This window comes from Pygocentrus nattereri, chromosome 17 (genome assembly GCF_015220715.1).
Source record: "Pygocentrus nattereri isolate fPygNat1 chromosome 17, fPygNat1.pri, whole genome shotgun sequence".
Lineage (NCBI taxonomy): Eukaryota > Metazoa > Chordata > Actinopteri > Characiformes > Serrasalmidae > Pygocentrus > Pygocentrus nattereri.
The window spans coordinates 17,580,283-17,594,423 of record NC_051227.1 but is presented as its reverse complement, the minus strand read 5'-3'; the positions used below and the strand labels follow the sequence as shown (position 1 = coordinate 17,594,423).

Below are 14,141 nucleotides of genomic sequence, written 5' to 3'. Positions count from 1 at the left end.
GTTTGAAACATCAGGGGCCAGATTCACCGAATCTGGAAATCTTCTTAAATGTGTTTTTTCTTAACTTCATTCTTAAGAAAAAAAATCTTCTCTTCTTATTTTCTTTTTTTAACTATTTTCTTAATAATAACAATTCAAAGAGCAAGTGGTGTTCTTGAAAATATTACATTCTTAATTGTTTTCTTAACTTTACAGTAGCCTCAAACTTGTCTTAGGCTGTAAGTTGGCAAGGTGAGCATCTAGATTTATCACGGACACATCATCTGCTGCTCCTCATCCTCATACATCACCCCACAATTATCATATTTTTCAGTTTTTTCCTGTTGGCTGTTTCTTCCACCATCACTTCTAGTTCTTGTTTGCTATTTATTCATTTTTTTAAATGATATTTTTCCTCCATTTTGCTTGTCTGAATGGATTAAACTAATAACTCAATTAACAATTAATACAAATTCAAAATGCATCTTGTGTCATTTATGATGCATGGTAAAATGCAGTGTAGCCTATGGAGGAAAACTTAAGAAAGTAATTAAGGCCGTCTTAAAAGAATATTTGAAAATGTCTTAAGTTTTGTTGAGATTTGAACTTAAGAACATTCTTATGCACTTCTTAGTGTTGGTCTTAAGAACCTTCACAATTTGTATCTTAAGAAAGCTTTTCTGAGTCCGTTTCCCATTCAGTACTGCAGGCCTTGGTCAACAGGGTCGAGCCATAATGCCATAGTTATCACCCGGCTGTTGTTTTGCTATATTATTGAAGCATAATTAATGATATAATTAGTTTCATAATGAATTACATTTCAGTCCATTTTACATTCTGTTCAAGAGCTCTGCACTTCTGACCTCTTTCTGCCTGTTTCACTGTCAGAAACTGACAAAAATATGGCTAATTAATATAAAATTATAACATGGTTTTGTTAGCACTGGCTACAGCTGCCACCTTGACATGTGTGCAGCATTGTGTTCTCTCCCACTTTTCTATTTACCTCTCACAAATAAACAGGCTGTTTGTGTGGCAGTGCCTTTAAGTTTCATATATGTAAATGAGCTCTGTTCTGATTGGCTGGCCTGTGTTGTGGCCTTAATTAAAGAAGCAGTCTAGGCTGAAATACTCCTCAAAACTTCGGTCTGAGTAGGTGTGACATCACTAAAACAATACATTTAAAATGAGCTGTTTATGAAGTCTAGTACCCATCTATGGACTGTATGGACTGGTATGTTTTGAAACTTTAGCAATGTTTTGTACAACATTGAACTCTTTAAAACAAATAGAAGAAAATTTTGTTTGATAAGGATAACCGAATGAAACATTAAGCTACAAGAAATAATATTTTGATCATTTTTAGTAAATCTAAATTTTATAGCAGTCTGGTTACTTTATTTAAATAAATGCTTTTTAACCCAAAAAAAAACAAAAAACTGCTTTTTATCCAAAAAAATTAGCCACCAAACATTTTCAGACCAAAAAGCAAAAGGTTAAATAAGTCTACAATATTTAACAGATGATTTGAATGAAAATGTAAATAACATTTAGCAGTAGTTAGTTTTTCTTTGCTGTCCTGCGCTGGTGAGCATAGATGCATTCGAACAGTTTGAGCAGCAGTGGATAAACAGTAAAACACTCAAACATGGTTCTCTGCAACTGCGTTTTATACATTCTTTACATGTATTTTAGTTTAGCTTTACTTAATTTAATGGACTTTTTAAATGGAAATAACAAACAATACTGAGTAAGTTCATATCTTTTGGTAGTGAACTTCATTACAGACACAGACGAGTTTGTCAGCTCCTGCTGGTGTGGGTTCATGACTATTTCTCTAAATAACAAACACCAAAGTGAGTTCTGTGCTTATAGCGCCCCCTGCTGGAGAAACTTCAGGCTGCTAGACGCAACTGCTAGACCACATCCACATGCTTTACACACTAAAACCACAGTGTTTTCCATCGTTATAGCGGAGGTGCTCTGGGAATCAGCTTTAGATGCCTTTGGGAAACGAGGAAGTAGTAACCATACCATACGAAGTCTTTTTTCAGGTTAATCTGATGAGCCATTTTTTTACAGTGCATGACAAATATTCCAGTTTCTGCATTTAACTGTACATAAATAAAGATGATTAATGTTAATCAAATTTGAATTATTATGAATATTTTTAATTTTCAAATAAATGAAAAGAAATGAGAAGTACAGATAATTGGTCAAAGTAATGAAACAATCATCACCTCTTGGTGCGCTTCCTGCTGCGCTAACTGACTGAGGACTTTTGAAAGTGAGCTCTAAAATGCTTGTTAGCAATTGTAAAAGAAAACCGCTATCTGTGTTTTTTTGTGTGTGTGCAGTTGGCTCTGATTCACAGCCTTCCTGTTCTCTCTTTGTCTTTTTCTTTTTGTCTTTAATCCTCCCTCTATCCTAAAGCAGTTTGAGCTTCTTACTGATGTGTGTGTGTGTGTGAGAGAGAAAGAGAGAGAGAGAGAGAGAGAGAGAAAGAGAGAGTCTCCTACTAGCCTGCTAGTGCCCTAAGGGACTGCGTGAATATGCATGATCAAATTTGAATATTCATAAATCTTTTGGGAGTTTGACCCGCCTCCTGTGGGGCTGGCTGCGAGGCCGTGGGTGGAGTCCCTACAGCAAGAACAGCAGGGAATCACCATGGGACACATACACGGCTTCCTCTGCCTCGGCAGAGACCGGTGATGAAGGATTACAGGATCTTGAGTAAGAAAATACATTTTTATTCTTCTGCACTAAATTTATATAATAATAAAAGACTCGTCACAGCCTCAGGTCATGCGGCTGTGCAGCCGAGCAGAATTACGGAAGCACTAGATTAAATTTCCCTGTGTTTTTTGACCGAAAACCACCAAACAGCATGGTTTACTGAACCTTGAAAACCAGAGAAAAGTTTTCAGGGCAGTGTAGGAGCTTAAGGCTTCATCAGTGAGTTTCTGTTGAAACATGTTTTTACTGTATTTCCTGTTCTAACACAACTGACCACGCTGATTAAGGACTTTAGAATTAGTTGATGGGTCAATTCTGCAAGAGTGTAGAAAAGCATGTGCAGGCCTGATACCATCAGTTCAATATTCATCACAATATTTTGCCAATATTGTGTAGTATTTGATTAAATTTTAGCTGGTGTTAATGTATATATATCTGATAGGACTGATAGGACTGATATGACGGATTAGACTGATTCTGTTTTCATATCTTAAAGCTACAGGTTTTACACACAAGGATGGAAAGGAAAACATACTAGTTATTTAGTTTTTTACATGATACCACTTTAAAAATAGACATATTAATCATTAACAAGAAGTTATAACACATTAATAAAAGGGAAAAGGCTGTTATACCAGATAAATATGAATATGTGATGAAGCTGACAGGTTTAGTGTTAACCAATGAAGAAGACAAAAAAGATCAGTAAACATCAAAATCATTAACAGTATAAATGAAGGAGACTTCACTATTAAGCCAACAACGGGTCACCGTTCCCCTTTTTATTTATGTGTTGTAAATGCTTATAATCATTTTATGAGTCTACATCTCAACATAAACATGTCAAAAACATGTAAAAGATGTAAAGGATGTTTGTTCTTTTCACAAAACAAGGCTGTATATAAGCAACAGAACATGAGAGGAGGTGTGATTTCACCAACAACATCATGGCTACTATGATTTGGTCATGGGCACAAGCACAAAGGCAACTGCAGCAGTTCACCACAGCTGCCAACAGCATAACATGTTTATGCATTGCATTCTCTCCTTGATTTTTCATTAAATAAATGTCTGAAAATGATCAAACCTAGATTTTCTCACTCCTGAAAGACTACAGCCAAATAGTTAAAAATGTCAGTCGTTAAATTTTACTGGACCTGAAGTGTTTCCGAATGGCAGAATACCTAACATGCTTTAGTCATTAAGGGATGGTCTAAACAGTGCTTAACACATTTCCCATGCGTTTAGTGAAAAGAGGGCAAAATCACATCCAATCACTTGGAGTAAATAGGGTGGCCAACTGGGATTTGTAGTAGGCTTTAAGGAAGCCAGCCTCGTTGCTGCAAGTGATTTGATGTGACTTTGCTTTTTTTTGCCTAAACGCATGGGAAATAACACTTAGAAAGATGTCCCTGCTGTGCACTTTGGAGACGGTCCCTTAATGACTGACGCAAAAATCTCTTGAGAGAGTGCCTTTTCATTGTAGCCCACTCTTCTACAGACTGGGTGCACATTTCAGCGAAGATATTTAGTTTATTCAGATGTGTAAAATGTGTGCACTGGTTCCATGTGAATAAAATACATTACATAAAATCAATTTTTGCCAGTAAAATAAGTCAAATGAATGACAGCAATTGTTTGGATTAAGCAATAAAAGGCAGGATGGAGTGTGTTAATAATAATAATAATAATAATAATAATAATAATAATACATTTCACTTATACACATTAGAAATAAATGTTCTGGTACATTTTCTGTTCATCAAGGTACAAACAATGTAAATGTACCCTTTAAAGGTACAACAGTGGTTTTCAGGTCCAATTATGAACCATAAATTAATTTTACTTAGAAAATATCATTTCAGTGGATTATGATAGTTATGTTCCCTGACTAAAGGTACTGGGATGTACCCTTGAGGGTCCCACCCAGGTGACAGTTTCATACCTTTATTTTGAGAGTGTATAATGTTTATAGTGTATAGATGATTTGCATAAGTTTAAAGTCTCAAAAGACGAAAAATCACAATATACAGATGTCAAATTAAAAGCTGAGTTTTGACCAGTGCTTCGGTGACCAGAACTTCAGTGCGGTCTCAGATGTGTTTGGGGAGAGAGTTCTAGAGAGAGGGGGGAGCTATGGAGAAAGCTCTGTCACCCCAGGTTCGGTGCTTGGTCCTTAGTGGTGGAGACATGAGGTTAGCATCCGAGCAGAGACAGTGGGAAGGGGACAGGGAATGGAGCAGATCAATGAGGTAGGAAGGCATCTGGTTGTGGAGAGCTTTGCGAATCATGAGGAGAACTCCAAATTTGTGGGACAGGGAGCCAGTGGAGTGATGTGCCCATTAGAGCAGGAGTTGGTGCAGCAGGGCTCTGGATGTACTAGAGTTTCTTTTGAATTTTGGATGTTGTGCTATAAAAAAATCTGTCATGGCTTTAGGTCAGGACAGTAGATCATCGCAGCTGTGATGCTATTCATAATGTCACATGACCTTGAGTGTTCCTGCTTTTATACAACAGTTTTATACAAAAATTGTCAATCTTCTTCCCCCTAATAAAATAGTACCTTTTTGCATTGTGGGTATAACCATAAAACTGTCAAGTTCACATGCAACCTAATAATTCTTTAACGGTCCGACTAATAGCTCAATAGGAATAGAATATGTAAGCACCTCAATCAGGATACACTACTGTGATTGCGGCCATTCGGAATACAGTTTCTATACAATTGAACAAGGTGGATAATCCTGTAAATAGTCCATTAAATAGAAGAATAATGAACATGTATATGCATGTATCCGATTACATTCCCTATCGGAAAGTTTAAGTATGTTCTGTGCATGTGCGTCGCGTCATAGCAAAAGTTGATAACATTCAACATGGCAGCAGAACTGCAGACGAAGTTTATGCTCGTATCTGTAAAAGATGGCGGTGGAACGGACGTCCAGGTTACGTGTCTCAGAACATGACGTCTTCCTCTGCCTTCTTTAATAAGGACATGTGAAGCACATTTTCCTGAGTCTGACATCATTTTAAAGTAATGAAAAACACAAGCACTGCTCACTGCTGCTCATCTCACTCTGACTGGACTCAAGTGATGCTTGTTGTCATGGTAATGTTTACACTAAGTGGTGCTCTATGCACGTGTGGAATTTTGGATTGACTGTCCATCAGATTTTAGAATAAAGTAGAATAAACACCTCAGTCTTAACCTATAATTGGAATGTATTCAATCAGATTAGAAAAGATCTTTGCATGTAAATGCAGCCAATATCAGGTTCAGCTCAGCTTTTTTGATACTTTTCCAGATGAACTTGAATGTGGTTTGGCTCCAGCCTGTTTGTAAAGCATTTTACAGGTCATATCGGTGAATTGTATTCTGTTAATTACTGGCTAACTGCAGTTTGTTTAGCTGTTTGGCTGTGATGTAAAACTCACTTTGGAAGAACCACAGGTTCTGAGACTGGTGTAGTCCTGCGGTCACTCTTCAGAATCTGTTCTTCAGAAACTAAACAAGCTGCAGGTCAAATATTATCTTACAGAAGGTATCTAATGTGTCCGTTTTTCTTAAAGTAGAAATGTTGTAACTGCAACTCTGGCTCAGTTGTGACAAAAGTGTGCTGGTATTTGTGATAGAAAACATTAAAATGCTTCTCAACCAATCAATTCCAGCTGTTGAGCTGAACGTTACATTGAACGTTTGTTTAATGTAATATATTTTATTCTTGTGGAACCAGTGTACACCTTTTTTCAATGGTCTGTTGAACCGGTTACATACACACACCCTAGAGTTGTTATTCTGGAATGTGTCAATGTCAATGTATGCCATTCTGCATTCTATAGTTTTTATTGAAGAATGGGTTAAAATGGACAGGTAATATCTCAAAAGACTGGTGTAATCATTACTTGACAGGTTTGGTTTGGAGCAGTCAATAAGGAAATTGAATGCATAACCATGTGTTACACTGAAAAAAATGATAGCGAGTGTAAATATCTTAAATGTAGTTAAAATATATCTACTATATCTCATTATGAGGCAGTTGTAAGAATATTGTGAGATTCTTTCACTTCTAGACATTAACATGTCTGGCTTCTACGCTGTAGACTGGGGTTCAATCCCCCACCTGGGTAAGCACCCTACACTATACCAATAAGAGTCCTTGGGCAAGACTCCTAACACCACTTTCGCCTACCTGTGTAAAAAAATGATCAAATTGTAAGTCACTCTGGATAAGAGTGTTAGGCAAATGCCATAAATGTCAAATTTAAATGTAAATGTAGACATTTTTTACTTGTTTTTAAGCCATTTTGTTTAATGAAAGTGTCTTGTTTCACTGGCAGATCACATTCCTTTTTTTAAGCGTTACTCCTCGAAATTAGCAAAATTATCATTATTTTTTTTAAACAAGTAAACTGACCTGCCAATGGAATAAGACACCTTCACTAGATAAAATCACTTAAAACAAGTAGAAATGTACAGAAACAGGTGGAATATTCTTATAATATTCTTACAACAGTCTCATAATGAGAAATATTAGATTTATACACTACATTTAAGTTTTCACTTATTGAAATATTATGTTTTGCAGTGTTCAGTGAGTTTCACTGAGCTACGAGTGAGAAATAGTTTAGCAAAATGTAAGAAGAGGTGTTTTGAGGTTTTTTGTCCATGGAGGACCTAGGAGGGTTAAGTGATGGTCTTGTGTGGGCTGGATCTGCTTTGTTAGAGAAGGAAGAACCATCAACTGTGCAGTGCAGGAGTAGAGCAGGATTCTGCATTATAGGCCAATTATGTAGCAAATCAGCCCTGTGATGAGTTATTGGAGAGTGATAAGATCCTCGAACCGCCTCAGGGTCTTTCTTAACAGAACTGAACAGGGTGTAGTTTAGAGTTGAGTATGTCTGCACTAAAATCACACTGAAAAAACATCCATTGGAATATTATTGATTCAATATCAACACAACTGCAATAATTACATTGATGTAACTTGCAGTAATGTGCAAAATTCTTAGGATATGTAATGCAGTTTATTTGAGCAGTAAGTGTTTATTTGTTCAAAAAGCACTAACCTTGTGTTGAAATAAAGCTACTCAAGTCTTAAAGTCCAAATATCTGTATAAATGAAAATCAATAGCTAATAAGAAATGCAAGTGTAAAATGACAAAATATAAATCTACATTGCATTCTGTAGACATAGAAGCTGCTCTATGTAAGATAATTTTGTTAAAACTGACAGGCATTACTGAGTCAGGAGTAAAGCTGCTGTGAGTTACCCTGTAAAGCCTGAAATAACTGTTTAAAAGTGAGGGGCATCGGATCTGGAAAACCACCAAATACTTTGTACATCTTTACATATTAACATCACACACACAAATGCAAAATCAACATTAAACAAAAAATATATGATGATAATAGAAACTAATCCACTCACATCTTCAGAAGATGCATCCATCACAGAGTTCTGACCAAGTTCTCTTTGAATTCTCTTTCAACACATTCACAATTATCAGATTCATCTGCTCGGGGAAGGGGTCCAAACAAACCACGTTACAAAGCGTTCTTCGAAAAATTCCATGCAATTACACATTTTCACCAGAGAGGTCCCCAAATGTTACCTAGTGCAACTTTAAGGGAAACATTTATGAAAAAAAAATTTTAATAAAGACTCAAAGTGGAGCTCCAGGACAAGAAAATGATTTAAGGAGTTCGGAAACACAGAGAACTTTAAAAATGATTGTCTACATAAAGTCATGTTTACAGAGTTTATTTGGCAATTGAGAATTGCAAGGTTGCAGCCTGCTGAACAGCATATTGCTATTGTCAGTACCAAACATTGTATCTCCTAAATAGTAACTTTGCAGGAGAATGAAAAAACCTACTTTACTTTTAATGTAAGTCAGTGAAACCAGATTTTTTTCCAAGTAATTTTGGGCTGTTTCTTTTGCTGCATTTATTATGACATTTATACACAATGTAACAGACAACAGGTATTTTCAGATTATATCAAAAACTGAAAAATGGAAAATGGGTTTTGATCTGACAGCAACGATATTTTGGCTAGCCAGTATTTGTTTCTTCTGAAATGTTTTTTGATACCTAGTAAATAGAGAATATCATTGCACCACTTAAAAACAGCAAAATGAGTGTAAAACATTTTTTGATTGCATGGACCCCAGGCCTCTACTGTCAATGTGGATAATATATTCCAGCCTTATGACTTTTGCATGGTACTGTATTTCATTCATTTGCAACCCGTGTAAATCCAAAGCTTTTTTAGTTTGACCTTAAACAGGAATCACAGCTGTTCCTCATCATTAACCTTGACAAAAGCTGTGGTTGTATAATCACTCTTCCTACCTGGAGGAGTGTGCTTCAAATGCAAGCCAGTCATGCTCATCAGGTGGATCAGAGACACAGAGTTGTGATGAGGAAGGGTTAACTGCATTCATCCTTCACATATGGTGTTCAGAACCTGTGGGTATTGGGCTCTCCTCACTCTCACTTTCAAACAGTACTGAAATCAGTTTCAGTATAGAGAGCTGGGATGTTTTCCAAGCTAAGTGCTCAGTTAGCCAGACTAGGCCATATGATGGCTCCTATGTGGATGACAGCTGTAAAGAGAGAAATGGACACATCTGTTCAGGAGAGGCTCATATTGTGGAAAACTGAGTTTATTATTTGAGTATTATGTAAAGACTGTTAAAGTTTCAAGACATACCTCTCATTACCAAACAAAACAGTCCAAACATGGTCAAAAAAAGGTTGAATAAGTCATGGTTGTGATGTCAAAGGTTTTTAAACACTGTGTCCACTCACTGTCTACTCTATTAGACACTACTACCTTGCTGGTCCACCTTGTAGATGTAAAGCCAGAGATGACAGCTCATCTACTGCTGCATAGTTGGTCATCTAGTTCTTCATCAGCTGGATATTTTTGGTTGGTGGATTATTCTGAGTCCAGCAGTGACACTGAGGTGTTTAAAAGCTCCAGCAGCACTGCTGTGTCTGATCCACTCAGACCAGTGCAACACACAATAACACACCACCACCACATCAGTGTCACTGCAGTGCTGAGAATGACCCGTCATTCAAATAATGCTCTGTGGTGGTCCTGTGGGGGTCCTGACCACTGAAGAACAGGGTAAAAGGGGGTAATAAAGTATCAGAGAAACAGATGGACTACAGTCTGTAACTGTAGAACTACAAAGTGCTCCTATACAGTAAGTGGAGCTGATAAAATGGACAAAAACTGTAGATAAAAGGTAAGTGTGCTTAGCCAGTCAGTAAAACCATATAGTTGAAACAGTGGCTTCTTATTCTAGGATATACTTTATCATTTTAAAACAAACTTTTTTAATACTGATCAAATTATATCTAAGATATTTAGTTGTGCAAAACAAAACTGAACAATATATAGAAAAACTCATATCAACACTGATTTCTGATATCAGCTACAGGCACCTGAATGTCACTGCTGCTCCACTTAAGGCGGAACTGAAATTTGTAATACCAATCCAACTTTGGCTTTGTCAAATGTATGCAGATCTTTGTTCTTGTACATGAGAATATGAGTGAATTTTCTACTGTTACCTTAATATCCTCATGGGTATAGTGTTTATTTTGAGATTCAAACAATGAGCTGGACCTTCTTTTTGAGTTCAGCACAAAAATCTGACATAGTGCAGCTTTAATTCTAAGGGATGCAGAGAGGTTGGAAAACAGACATGTAATAATTAATTATGAACTATTTTGGCACACAAATATTATAAGTTGACCTCTAAGGAAAAAGTGTGACAGTTCATTAAAAGCAGCAGCAGATTATCCTGACTGTTATGCTCTTTCCGACACATGCTTTTCACAATGTACTCACGAGGGCTGCATTGCTGAGAACAAATAAACACAGCTGTTAATTAATCTGTATGAATGTAATTAAATGTGATTAAGACTAATGCTTAATAGGTGCAATTACTGTGAGCTTGGAGAAAACACAGAGCTAATTAATTCACAGAGAGAAAGAAGGTAAGAACAAGAAAGATGATGTTTCGTTCTGAGTGAAGAAAAATGCGTTTGAAATGCGTTTGCCTTACAGATCCCTCGTTTTTCACTCAGACTGCAATAACTCCTAGAAAACATTACTGTCACAACCAGTATTTCCATTTCAGTGAGTCTCTCCTGCATCCTGTTTTGCACACATTATTGCTTCTGATTGCCTCGTAGATGCCTGGCTGTTTGTGTTTACCATACGCAGTAGAGTGTATCGTATGTCTGATGTCTGTGCAGGTGTTTCGGAGAGGACGTGTGCATCTCCATCCCTGATATTGAGGCAATTGTCATGGTCATGCAGCCGAGTGAACCACGCATCACCATCACTGGGGCGGAGCAACTCAACATGCCAGCCTCTGACCTTGCTCTCGGCCTGTTGCTGTTCAGGGATTTGCATATCTTCAGCACCGTTACCAAGAGTGATGGGATCGTCCCTAATACAGGTACTGACCAAAATCATACTAAACACATCTCCCAGATATCACAATGGACACCTGTTTTACAGATATATACACTAACCGGACACTTTAGTAGAAACCCTTACTTTGTAGAGCTAGAACTGGGGGCAGTCATGGGCTGGAGGTTAGGAAACCGGCCCTGTCGCCGGTTCGATCTTTAGAGCCAAGAGTACATGACTGAGGTGTCCTTGAGCAAGATACCTAACCCCCAACTGCTCCCTGGGTGCTGCGGATAGGGCTGCCCACCACTCTGGGCAAGTGTGCTCACTGCCCCCTATTGTGTGTGCTCACTAGTGTGTATGTGGCGTTTCACTTCACGGATGGGTTAAATGCGGAGGTGAAGTTGAACTAATAAGGGTCACTTAATCTTAATCTTAAAATATCTGTCTGAACATGAGACCCCACTGCTTATGTCAGGTTTGTACATCATTTTCCGAATATGTGTTGAGCAGAGGCCGGGTTCAAGTTTCACATCTGGATTCTCACAGTCAACCTTCTGGTTTCAAAGACCCAGTTTAAATGTTTTAATCCTTACATTCTTCTTCCTCTCTATGCTCAATACCTTAAAACAGTTTTAATCTGGTTTTACTGCTGGAATCTCCCACTCATGTTGAGTTTAGTACGGAGGTCCACAAGGCCCCAACTTGGAGGAAACTTGTGAGCAGGAAATAAGCTTTGAATTGATTCAGGAAAGTACATATCAGTAAAGCCAGAAGGACATTTAATGTGTTTGGAAAGTTTGTTCAATATATTATGTGTAACATATTTTTGGCAAAGAAGTCTTAGTGTTTAACAGGTGAAGACTCGCATCCTGCTACATCGGCACCTCACTGCATCAGAACAATGTATGATGTAAAGCTTATCCTGACTGAAAACCTTGGAGATGTTGCTGAAAAGCATTGCTTGATGAATAAATGCACTTGAATTGTACATATTTTGACAAAAACCAATGCTACAGTTTCTCATTAGATTGTATGGAATTTATGTCAGTGCTCTATAAAGCTTGTGTAACCTAGCAACAGTTGCTATGAAAGAACACATTTGTGGGCGGAGCATAAATAGGCAGATTTATTGGCCCCCTAGAAAAAATAAAAATAAAACCCATTTATCATTGTTTAGTTTCTGACCACAGGACCGCTGCAGTCCAGGTATTATTTGTCTGGTGGTCCATCCAGCCAAGAGCAACTCTGTGGTGAGAAACTGACCATTGATGAAGAACTATTGGATGACTAACACAAACTCTACAACAGATGAGCTACTAACTCTAACTGAACATAAACTACAAGAGCTACAAGAGAGGTGATAAAGTGGCTGGTGAGCGTATAATTTAACACTGCTTTTATATACTCAGTTATAGAGAGCCGCTGGCTGCAATGAGTACAAACCAGCACGCAGAGGCAGAACATTACATTATTAATTTATCTATCCGTGCATGCGGCTCTGCTGAGGGATAAAAACAGCAAAACAACAACAAAGTCATAAATAAGTGAAGAAACGACACCTGGGCCGCGAGCGCAGTCCCATCTCAGCTCTAAATAGATGATATCCTCATTCATTTATGAACACGTCCTTCCTCTGGCTTTCATTATAACCCCCCCCCTCCCTCTCTCTCTCTTTCTCTCTCACCTCATTTAATTCTCACAAACACATCACAGATTTTCATACACACCTGAGACAGCATCTGGAGCTGGTTTAGAGAGAGAGAGAGAGAGAGAGAGAGAGAGAGAGACTTACTAAGAAAAAAGAAAGGAAGAAAGAGAATGAGAAAAAGAGATAATAATAATAATAATAATATGCTTTATGTGTAAAAATAAAACATAATATAATCCTGTACAGAGCATCCAACAACAGGCCAGCAAGAAAAGAGAAAATGGAGAGAGAAAGAGCAAAGAAAGAAAGAAAGAAAGAAGGGGAAATTGAAAGGGGGAAGGACAAATAAAAAAGAAACGTGAAAAAGGGAGAGAGTGAGAGAAAGGAAAAAAGGGTAGTAGAGATAGAGAGAGAGACAGAAAGAGAGACATACAGATAGAGATATAAGAGAAAGAGAGAGACAGAGAGAAATAGGAGAAAGATAGAGACATACAGATAGAGATATAAGAGAAAGAGAGAGACAGAGAGAGAAATAGGAGAAAGATAGAGACATACAGATAGAGATATAAGAGAAAGAGAGACAGAGAGATAGGAGAAATATAGAGACATACAGATAGAGATATAAGAGAAAGAGAGAGACAGAGAGAGAGAAATAGGAGAAAGATAGAGACATACAGATAGAGATATAAGAGAAAAATAGAGATATACAAAGAGAGAGAGAGAAATGAATGCTAGTGGTCAAAAGTTTGGATTCAGTAGCCATACCAACGATTTTTTCCTTTTTTGTGTATATTAATATCTTATGGAGTTTAAACACTACTGTTACTAATACAGCAGTATTTTAAATGTTTAATTCAATATTTGAGGAATGCAGTATCAGAAACTACTTACTCAAGTCTACTAGAGCCTACTCACTCCACACAGTTTGAGGCGACTGTGTGGTTTTCAGCGTGCAGTTAGCCCAGTGCTAATTGTTAATGTATTTCGCTGCTGTTGGAAAAAAACCTAAAGAACTAAAGAAGCAAACTTCACACACTGAACAGGTCTTAGCGGAGTGACCAGTTTTGAGAAAGGGAGGAAAGGTGTGAACCTTTATATTGTGTTTGTGTGTCTGTGTGTTTAGACCACAGGTCAGGAGTTTTAGACGAGATGGTCCACAACCTGGACTACTGTGACATCCTGGTTTTGGGGGAGGAGCTAAAGAAGGGTCTGGAGAGTCTGCACCTGCCCCGCAGTGCACTACTAGGAAAACACCTGGACTACACCAACTCCACCACTGGGATGTCCATTTATGGTAAACACAGCACAAACGTCCGAAACACTGAACTAAAATCTCT

At 37.6% G+C, this 14,141-nt stretch overlaps 1 protein-coding gene across 1 annotated transcript in view; it reads left to right on the top strand.

Moving 5' to 3' along the window:
* The window catches only part of LOC108440474 (calsyntenin-2), a 232,051-nt gene that overhangs the window by 207,470 nt on the left and 10,440 nt on the right, over nt 1-14,141 (top strand). The window contains exons 12-13 of the mRNA XM_017719342.2: nt 10,994-11,199; nt 13,928-14,098. Of these exons, the coding sequence (XP_017574831.1) occupies nt 10,994-11,199; nt 13,928-14,098 (377 nt within the window). The remainder of the gene's footprint in view (nt 1-10,993; nt 11,200-13,927; nt 14,099-14,141) is intronic.